The following is a 10,877-nucleotide window of genomic DNA, read 5'->3' as shown; positions in this document are numbered from 1 at the left end:
ACCGACCTGGAAAAACGTCGGAGCGTTTCTTACGCCCCCTACGATTTGCCACGACGAATATAGGGAATTATCCGATCCAATCCGATCGCCGAAAGCGATAAAGATGGACTCGATATCATTGACCAAGTGATTTAATCTACTAAAGAAGAACATCGAGAGGGCTGTTGTGTTATCGACCAGTTTAACATCCTCTTGCACAGCCTTCCCGGTAAGTCGATACCGACGGTAGGGCACGAACTACCTTACCATCTCACCCTGCCATCCTGCCTGGCTTACTACGCAGGAAGAGAGGCCGTTCGCGAGGAAACGTATCAAGCGAATAAAACTCACATGATATCGCCGAGTTTAATACGGGTCTGCACAAGAGCGCAACTCTTGTGATCACTGGTGGTAACAGCCCCGCGCCTTCTGGCAGCGTATCTCTGCACATCCGGTGGTATAGCAGCATCGTTGGAATTTCCAGAGGCCCCCGGTCCAGCGTATCCAACGAGGCCCGCACCTCCACGCACCAGCGGGCTACTGCCACGCCGACGCGTAGACATGTGCCGGCCTCCCACGCCACCCAACATCCTGGAAAGAGAAAAACCACCGTCATTTTTTAATAAAAGTGTCCGACTCGTTTCGTAACGTTTACGAATCTTTGCAAATCCTTATACGGTACCGTTTCGAAAATTACAAAGCGACGATGCTTTTAACACGAATGAAAAACGGGAGACGAAGGCGAACAGAGAGGAAAAGTCGCTTGAATATTCAAAGGCCCCGTCAATGCGAAATTAGCACATCCGACGAGACGACAGACTGTACGAGGATCGAGAAGATTAGGAAGAAACTCGGTAAAACCGTTTCTCCTTAATTGGGTTAGGTTGACTAGCCTAATCTCAAAGTATCAAGAGCACGTCAAGTCACGCGATCTACCGCTCGTACTCGCGCGTTTGCCCAACTTCCTCGCATACCGGCGACCATCGATAGGCTTTCCCTTTTTCAATTTCGTTTCTACCTTGCCTCTGCGCCAGCTCCGATATAGAACAGCTATACACCGAATCCGATCACCAGTTTTTATACGCTTCTAACGCCAATTTTATACGATCGCCGATATCAGCTTATCTCCGTTCCATGGAATAATTTGATAACGTTGCTCGCCGTCCGGTCGCCTAGCTCCGACGCGAAGAAACACGCACGTCAGACAGTCGTTTCGTTTAATTTAATCGTAACTATGTTTATCATCGACGAGCCACGATGGAATACTCCGATATCACGCCGCTGAAATCAATTTAACTAACGGTGAATTCGTGTATGAAATATTCGTTCAATTACAACTGTCCTCGGAATATTGGATTTCGCGTTTCCTCGGACACTCGATTCTCCCTATCTTTGACTCTTCCATTCTCTCGTTCTCTCAACCAAGATCGTAGAACCTATTTAAAAGAACTACAATAGCATATTAACAACAAATACGGACGTCGTTATATATTAAAACAGTCGACTCTCGCGTATGGCGGGCACGACGACGATTAATCTTTTCCCTAGCAATCGCGATAACGTACTCGTAAACGGTGGCGAGCGAAAGAAATATTCGTCGTGGCCAACCAACTTATCTCCTTGCCATAATTTTGTCGCTCGGTGCTAGTCGCTATCGAAAGTGACTATGCTCCGTATATAGTCAGACAACGGCCTACCATGCGGTTAAAACTTCTTCGTTGTCCCGTCTAAGCGGTTCTCAAAGTTGACGAACGTTTCAACGGGATGGAAATATTTCGAGATGCTATCTCCTTCCTGTAGGAATACCATGTTTGGGGCCGCTTCGTCTCCCCAGGGAAAAACGGTAAAAAGCGTTCAATGTTTTTCCTAACTGAGACGCTTTCGTGGAATATTTTTCAGCACGAAAACCAACGCTTGGAAATAATTCGCGATACTTTAAGAACCTGCGTTACGAGCAAAGTACCTTCGGGTTAAAAATATCAGAAGCTTAATTATCAACAGAGCAGACAACGGAAGAGTTATACGCAACGATGCGTAGATATCGTTTTACGAATTTTTCGGGGTCGAGACGATTCTTCGCCGGAGTTTATCGGGGTAGTTAAAATAAAGGCGAAGGACGGGCAAGCAGACCGATTATCGCGATGTCCACGGCCTCGATAATTATAATTTATAGAGACGGAGAAAAGAGGAAAGAGTCAGTGGCCACCGTAAATTCCATTTTAGTCATCTGTCGCCACGCAAACCCTTGTTATCCTTATGGATTTTTCCTCGAGCCTTCTCTAAAGTGTGTTCCATTTATTCCAGCAACTTAGTTTCTTTATACATAGTCCCATCCTGGCCATTTGTCCTTATTACGTTTCATAGCGAACCCATGTGCAAGCGGCCGTATGTCCTTCGTCTGCTTTCAGCTCAAAAGGAATCGAAAACGAACCGATGCCAGCCAGGGCGAAGCAAATATTTTGCTGCAAGCACGCATCGCAAATTTCGATCTTTATTGGTCGTCGACCGATCGTCGAATCGATATCGGCGTACTACTTCGATTAACCATCCTCTCCAAAGTTCCAACGTTCGTTCGAAAATTATATACGTTACCCACGGGGTTCGTGGTAACAAGTAACTGGCAGAATCCACGGTTGCGTGCATCCGGCAGCTTTGAAATCTCATTAAGAGTTTCTTCGATTTCCGCTATAAGTAAATTGTATCGAGGATCGCTATCGCGACGCGCCTCGTTCCGACATTACGCCAGCGTTGTTGAACACGGCCGTTGTAATAAAAAATCCGAAACAACGGGTATAAAGCTTTTTGATAAAAACGACGGTGTTTCCGTACCAAGCGCTTCCCGATGGACGAAAAATTATTCGATCCGTACGATGATCTCGACAAAGGCAGCTGTACGTGATTCTCAGTTTGATTCGGCCAACCGGTAGATCGAATCGCGGCGCGGAATATTCATCGACGATGATTTCCGCGCCAACACACGTTATTTGCACGAACGAATTAATATCTGGCTCTTCCATTGCCCGCGCAAAATGAATTTCAATCCATTACACGTATAACCAACTTACGTCCATCTATCCGAAAGTAATAGTCATCCAATCGTAACCGCACTGTCGATAATCTCGAACGTCAATTTATCCATTTTTAATTGTCATCGTACGAAACGTTAAAAACGTTAAGAACACCGTCCGTCTCGTTGTAAAGCTAATCTCCATTTTCTCGTACTCGTTATAATTTCAAACTTATTTACGCGTCTTTTAAATACATTCTCGGAACGTTTATCGAAATTCGTATCAAATATTTCCCATACTCGACTTCTCTGTGGAAACGTTGCAAAATATCGACTTTCTCGTTTATTTTCTCCGTTTTCATTGGAAATTCGCGTATTTTCTATGTTGCTAGTCGTAAAGTTGCACGTAGCACGGAATATACCAGTGCTGACAGTCTGTCGCCGCGTCGCTTTGTCAATAATAGTGCAATTGACGTTATGGTGGCAGAACTACCGAACAACAATGCGCTAATCTACGCTCGTAGACCTGTTCCGGCAACGGCTTTCGGCAGAGTAACGAGGAACGCATCGAGGCGTGTGCGTCGACAGAATTCGCGCGAATATTTATCGAACACACAGCGCGATTTCAATATCTAGTGTAAAACGTACTTCGAACAGCGACGTATTTCCTTTTAAAGCTCGAGGAATCCTTACGAATCGCGAAAGAAACCTTTTCTTTTGGTCAAAGAAATCGTCGTTAAAAATATAAGAAAAAAGTGTTACGCTCCTTTTCACGCTCTACCGTTTGTTCGTTCGCGGTTTCATTTGATCAGAATTTATCATAGTTGGTCTCGTTCCGGCGAAGAACCGCTTACAATTTTAGTAAGACCACCCAGTACATTTATAGGTACTGTCATCCCCACCCAGCCACTTCATTCCCGCCGGTCGAAATTTTAGGGTAGCAACCTGTTGCTAGGCACCCCTGGGAACTCTTATCCCACCTCTCTGTTACCCGGCAACCCCTGATACCCCCTCTCTGCCCGCTCGTCTGTACATCAACCCTCCTCCGTTGACGTGTACAGAATATCCGTAAGGTCTCCCGGTTCGTCTCTGTCCCATCTTCTCTGTTCGAATTCGTTGCCACCTCGTTCTTCCCCCAACTTCTTTACGGCTGTTGCAAATTTATCTCCTCTCCGGACGTCCCGCAGCGACAGGGAAACTGAATTAACGAAAATTTAGATAACTTACCATGCAAATTGCCGCGATGTATTCCGACGCTACGCTGTTCCTGGATTATTCGAATTCGAGCGCGGTCGAAACGCGTAAAATTCGATTTAATTTCAGACTCGTTGCAAACTCATGATATTTTACCACGTTCACTTCGATTATGCCGCGTTAATAGGATTCTAACGAGTTTTACTCGGCTTAAGGTTCTGATCGTTTATTACAGCATCGTGTGTCTATCCTCGTAAGACGTCGTCGTACCACGCGATAGCGTTTCCTCTCGCCACAGACACCAAGCTATATTTTCACCAACTTTACGCTTTTTCCTCCAGTTACTCTTTCACTCTGCCTTCTCGCCTTGCCACCTCGTTTCTTATTCTCACTAGCTTTTCCTTTCTCTTCCGGCGACATTTCCTCGCCCGGAATACCGTTTTATTTGCCCCTCCTAGCCAGTTTTCCTTCCGTTTTTCCCCCGTTCCTTAGCCTGGCTCACGGATCGGTTCATTCGGCTCGTGTACACTAGCCGTGGGAAATCTAATAACGAATCGGAGGGATCGAGCGGTTCGCCGTGAAATTAGTTCCATCGTAGAGCCCTCGCGTAAAACGTTGTCGAGGGAGCTGGTCCGAGGCTGAAATCGGGGCTTGAAAATCCCTTCGAGGGCTTCGTGATAACGCCGACGTTAGGGACGAGGAAAGAAAACAAATATACCCGAGCCCTCGTTGAAACAGAAATGCCGCCATATCAATCGATCTCTCGTGATCGCAGAACCAAATATTGCCTGTACGATCCTCGTTAATCTTTCGATGGTGCGTTCGTCGCCAGGCTCGGCTTGCTCTCTCTTCGTTTATCCGTACGATCGTGACAGGATTGTTCGTCGTAACGGCGCTCTGTTTGGCGAGATGCCTGGAATTTCAAACGCGAACGTATCGCCGTGTAAATCACGAGTTGCCAACGACGAAGAAGGGAGAAATTACGTTTCCATTTGGGCACGTCGCCTTTGCACGACTTTTACAGCGAAACATATGCTTCGATAATTACGAATTCTGGGACTCGAAATCTGGCTAGGCTTGTCCGACCATTTTTCCATCGCATCCCATTTCGATTTTACTTCCACAAGATGCAACATTCGTTCCTTCGTATAGTGCATGCAGTTATAACGGCGAAGTTCGGACTACTACAGCCAACGAGGAAAGCTGAAATTCTACCGAGGCTTTGAGCGGAAAGTTCCGGTCAAGAATCGACCGTATATGTTACCTGCCATGGAGAAACCAGCCCGACCATCATTTTTTTTTTTTTTTTTTTTCTTTAAATTGGAGGATGGAAGTCGTTTCGAGGATGACAAATAATGCTGGAACTAAGATAAGGCGACGCGATGTGTCTCGCAAGAAGAATTGCTCGCAAAACGAATTGTAATACATCTGGAGAAACGAGACAACCTTTTTTCCCAATATGATAATTTTCCGTTCCAACGAAGGAGAGGGTGTATTACATCCGGAGATAGTTATTCCTCCTACGTGTTTCGATTTTTCTATTTAAAACAAAAAATCTCATTATACTCGCGACGATCTAATACAGTTCGCACAAGAGATACGACGCAATAGGTGCATTCGCGGAAACATGCTAGAATTATCTAGTCATTGGTCCGTTATTTTCACCGCTATCCTGCTTCTTCTTCGTCCACGTTCCATACCCTTTCTCTCTTCTTCTCCTTCGCTTTGTCCCTACGCCGGCTCTATATTTCTCTCGCTAATAGGATTTAATTTTCCTTCTCTCCCGATCGTCGACCTCGTTGACTATTAACGGGCAAGAGGAAGATCTGCCGGTTGGAATCTCGTAGAATCCGTTCGTTTACCATCCTGTCGGTGCATCCGACACCTACGGAATGAACCCACCCATAGATCGGTGGAACACAAAGCGCGACGCACACCATTAATCTCTGCATGCGACAGAAAGTTTCTACGAAAGTCTGTCTCTATCGCGCGCGACACGGTCATCTCCTGGCTCGCGTAATTCAGCTCGGATTCCCGTCATCCGAAAAGAAACAAACGCAACGATCGATGCAAGGAACGCGCGTAATTCCGCGGCGAACGTCGTAAGTTCGTGTCGGTGAATCTCGAACGGACACGCGTAAAGCAAAGCTGTTTCTTGAGACGCGTCACCCCAGGTGTCCACTAACGACGTATTATATAACGAGCGATATCTCCAGGATACGAGCGCGATACGCTGCGTTTCACGCAAATTGATAAACAGCCTAATCCAACGAACAATCGAAGATAACGAAGACCGCCCAAAGATACTTGAAAATCGCTTTATACCTAGTCCTTGCGCGATATATGCTTTGATATTTGAGTAAATTTTATTTTTCTTAGCAGGATGGCTCTTGGATCGTATCGCGGATGGCTTGGAATCGTAAGAGAGATACGCGTCTGTCAGTGGAAGTAATGGAAGGAGAGTAAACTGTAATCCCTGCAAAACCATACTCGAGTACAAGAGTCAACAACGATGAAAAGATTTCCAGAGGGTAGACGCAGGAAACGAATTGCCGGAGAATCGATGTAGAAAAATGGGAAGCTTCCCGGTTTCTCGATGGATCCGCGATGGTCTTGTCTGCGCGGATGGGACGCGTTCAACACATCGGTATTCGAGAGTTTCGCACGCAGAACGAAATTAAGTGTCAGCGGCCGTGATAGTTTCCGGGATGTCGCGTCTCCTTTGGCACGATCGATTTCTTTTTCTCTTTTCTCTCCCTTCATTTTAATTCCCTCGCTTCCGATTATAATACACTGTCGATTGCAATATATAATCTAAAGATTTAGTGCCATCGAGTTCCTTTTACGATCGCAATTTGGAACAACATTGCCGCCATTATTCATACGAGAAGATAGAAATGGATTTGCGGTCGTCGGGTTTCATACAGATACGCATAGAACAAAAATGGGAAAATATAATAATAAAATAAATAGTACGAGCGAGAAAGAACGACGACACTTTTTCGCGGAAACGACGATGCTAAACGAAATCACAGCGTTAAAAATATCCGGGTACTTTCGACTTAGCCCTCAATTTCCGGTGAAGTGGACGTTCATAAAGGCTTTTTTGATAAAATGAAGCGTAGACGAGGACAGTTTTAATTTCGATAAAATCCACTTGGCTCTTCTACGAATTGGAGATACGCGTCGGTTCTAGAGAATGTTGATTTTCTTTGTACTCGGTTGGTCGAACGCAGCAAAACGCTCGAAAAACGAAACGATATTTCTTTCCTCTGTTACATGTACTCTAACGCGAAAGTGGAAATTCGTATTATATATTGTATCGTTGATATTTCGTTGATCGATACGTTGAGATTAATTCTTTTTTCGAACGTAATTTAACGATTGAAGCATTTCGTTGCTTAGCGATGAAAGCGTCCGCCATAAGAACACTCGAAAACGAACAACGACAATATCGATTTTTCGCCCATGCGATACCACCTAGCTGCCGGTCGGTAATTCACACTCGTGCGTTTCTTTCGCTCGAAATTTTTGCTAGACCGCTGAAAGGGAAGCTGACGCTTTTATTGCGTTTCGTCGCGACCACTTTTATGGTTTTCATAAAACTAACAGTGATAGTGGATGAGAGTTTCCTATGAAAGGGAACATAAAACCATAAGATATTCGGGGAAGCCGAGCACATTGGTACGTCGAGCGATTTTCGAGGAATAATCGCGAGGTAAAAGCGTCGTAGTACTTTTCGCGTACGACTCGTTTCCTCCGCTTGTTTTATATTTTTCCGAGTCGTAAACTTGTCCTGCGATGTTCGTATCACGAAGAGTCGAATAGGGTCTATAACGGAGAATCGAGGCGAGCGTTCCGCGTCGTCGCGTCGCGTCGATCCATCAAGAAATTCGTATTACATTCGAAGTATAAAGCACGGAAGATTAATGAAGTTTGACTAGTACGGATAAGGAATGCCATGACGCAGCTCGCACCACTTTGGCGCGCTTCCATGCAATTTGCAAGAGAGCAACAACGAATCGCGTCGCCATCCTCCATTGTAAATCCTTCGTACTTACGTACGTACGCTCCAGATCGTCCTATCGAAAGCTATAGGAGCCAAGTCGATCGCATCGCAGAACCGTCTCTCCGTTTAATTGCGGGAAAAATACGCGTTCTGCCAAGACGTCGGACGTTCTCGTTGGATCCGTGCGCCTTCTACGCGACGGAAAAATCGCTGACGATGTTTCCTCGAATTCATTTTCCGCGGTCGATGGTCGAAGAAAAGGTTGGCGAAGGATTATATTCCTCGTAACTATTTATCGAAGTACATAGTACCGAAAGAGCCATTTCCCATCCAGATTAGATCCAATGGCAATCGGATATATCGATCGTATCCTTCGTTACGAAGCGGATTCTTCGCCGAGTCGGAGGATCGTCGAGCTGCCGTGACACCGTTTAAAAATGTATATACGTCTGGAGCGCGTCGGTGTGGCAGCGAAACAGAAATTGATCGAGGGCGGTCGGTTCGATTGCGGTCTCGAGTTGTTCGCAGCAACTTCAAGTACGTTCAAATAGCCGAGGATTTTATCATCGACACCGATTCTTGCGAATATACGAGTGCCGCGGGACATATAGAAGTCGGACTGGTAGCCAGCGAGAGATTGGCAGCCTATTGTCGGATCGTATATGCAGACTTCAATCGGAAAAGCTATTTCCCGATCGGATTCTACGGGTACGGGCCGAACGAACGATCGAATCGAACGGTCAGTCGGTAGGAGCGCAGTGCGCCACTATTCTGCTATTAAATTGACTGACGCGGTCGAGCTTTCAAAGCTAACGCGCGATATCAGAGGGGAAAAAAATATATGAAATCCTGGAAGAAACACGAGGAGAATCCACTTTTCAGAGAAGCAGCCGAACAAACGGATCCTGCGTGGCATTCAGCCTACCGATCGATTTCGCATCGATGTACCTTTTATAGAGCCGACCGTACCCGGTAAATAGAACCGTCGCGCTTCTCTATTGTCCTTCGTTTTCCACGTTTTCGCTCCTCTTCTCGTTCCTCGTGGAAAATTCAAGTCACTCTAACGAATAGCAAACGGTCGGCTAACTCCTCCGTGTCAAAGGCTAATTGCAAATGAAAGCAATGAAAATCCGTGACGACCCAAATTTCCCGATTCCTTCTATTCCGAAATTATTTCCAGATCCCGATAGACGACGGAATTCTTCGATATCGAGACGTTTCCTCTCGAGTTAAACTGCCACTTAATCGAGTTTACGTGCATCAAAGCTTCGCAACGATGGCCAGCTCGAATCTTGTCAAGTCGTGGAATCTCGGAGTAACTTCATTTTGTCCCCGGCCACCCTTTATCGCCTCGCTTTCAATAAACTTTCACCGCCTTTCTTGCTCGTTCGATTAACACAAGGAATCGGTAAATATCAATTATCTCTTCGTACTTTACCGGTTCGACCTTTCGTTTTATCCGAACCAAAGCTTCGCTATTAACTTATCGCACTTGCTGTCCATATCAATCGACGTGTTCCACTATCGGTAGCCTAACGAACGGCGATAAAAGCGAAGAGCTATCGATCACCGTATCGCACTTTTTAACCGTAATATTGTTCGCATTCGTCGAGATTGTGGTAATTTGCATTCGCGTCACACGATCCAACTATTACAACATAGGGGACAACGCTGTAAAAAGTGTCGTAAAAGCACAATATTCTTAGATGGTCTCCGAAGCGTAAAGAAATTACAACGCCATACCAACTTTTGTAAACTTTTTACGATAAGAAAAGCTACTCTCATTTCCAGGACGGCGTAAATAATAAAGCAATCACCGCTAGCTCGCTGCTGGGCGGCCAACTCTGATCACGATAAAACGCTCTTTTCTCTTTTCGCTTCTAATTTGCTCCGATCTTAAAATCGGTTCGCGTTTTAAGGACAATCGAAGTTTCTCTTTCGCTGTATCGTTACCTGTTCAACGATTTTCTTCCATTCCAGTCGGAATAATTAATCCTTAAAACGCACGATACAAAATTGCCAAGTTACCGATTCATCTTTTATAAAATCATAAAGAAAAACTATCGTTTGTACGTGCAGAACATGTAGAGCGTTAGTCGTACAACGTAACTTCTGATATACTTGGAATACTTTAACGTTATTCTATATACGTGGAAGAAAATAATAGCTACGATTGATACTAAGATATTCGAATTTTACCACGCAAAGATCGATGAAACAAGAAATAATCATGAACGTCGATACTTTATTTCCTGGCGAAATGAATTATACTTTATTAGAGTAATAGATCGAACGTGTATATATGGAATACATAATTTATTAATATAGTAACGCGTGTAGGGTAGGTGTACGAAAGACCGACGTTCCATCGTATTTGTATAATGTTGGAAATATCTGGCAACGTAATATCGTTGGTATTACGCCAGGGACAAGACACGCGTTTATGAATTACCTTGTGTACAACAGTCTGCGATCGAGGGGTGAAACCGACTAGTAATCGCGTCGAAAGTAAACGAATTTCCATAACGGGCGTGTAACGTGGCAGGTTGCTCGAGCACGTTGATGCCACGTATCCAGCGAGTGAAACGAAAAGTGGCAGGAACGCTGAACAATTCCATTACGCGGCGGCCGGAACCTTCGTTCCCGAGATATTATTGACACGAGCAAAGGCGATTGGAAATAGCATAG

General features: G+C 45.2%; 1 protein-coding gene across 1 annotated transcript in view; it reads right to left on the bottom strand.

The window, feature by feature from the left end:
• Nucleotides 1-326: 326 nt before the first annotated feature.
• LOC117206015 (voltage-dependent calcium channel type A subunit alpha-1-like) overlaps nt 327-10,877 on the bottom strand; it is a 28,517-nt gene continuing 17,966 nt past the window's right edge. The window contains exon 2 of the mRNA XM_033444961.1: nt 327-570. Within this exon, the coding sequence (XP_033300852.1) occupies nt 327-569 (243 nt within the window). The 5' untranslated portion in view covers nt 570. The remainder of the gene's footprint in view (nt 571-10,877) is intronic.

This window comes from Bombus bifarius, unplaced genomic scaffold, assembly GCF_011952205.1.
Source record: "Bombus bifarius isolate JDL3187 unplaced genomic scaffold, Bbif_JDL3187 scf7180000007996, whole genome shotgun sequence".
NCBI classification, from domain to species: Eukaryota; Metazoa; Arthropoda; class Insecta; order Hymenoptera; family Apidae; genus Bombus; species Bombus bifarius.
Note: the sequence above shows the minus strand (reverse complement) of the source record. Positions and strands in the feature narration are given on the sequence as shown.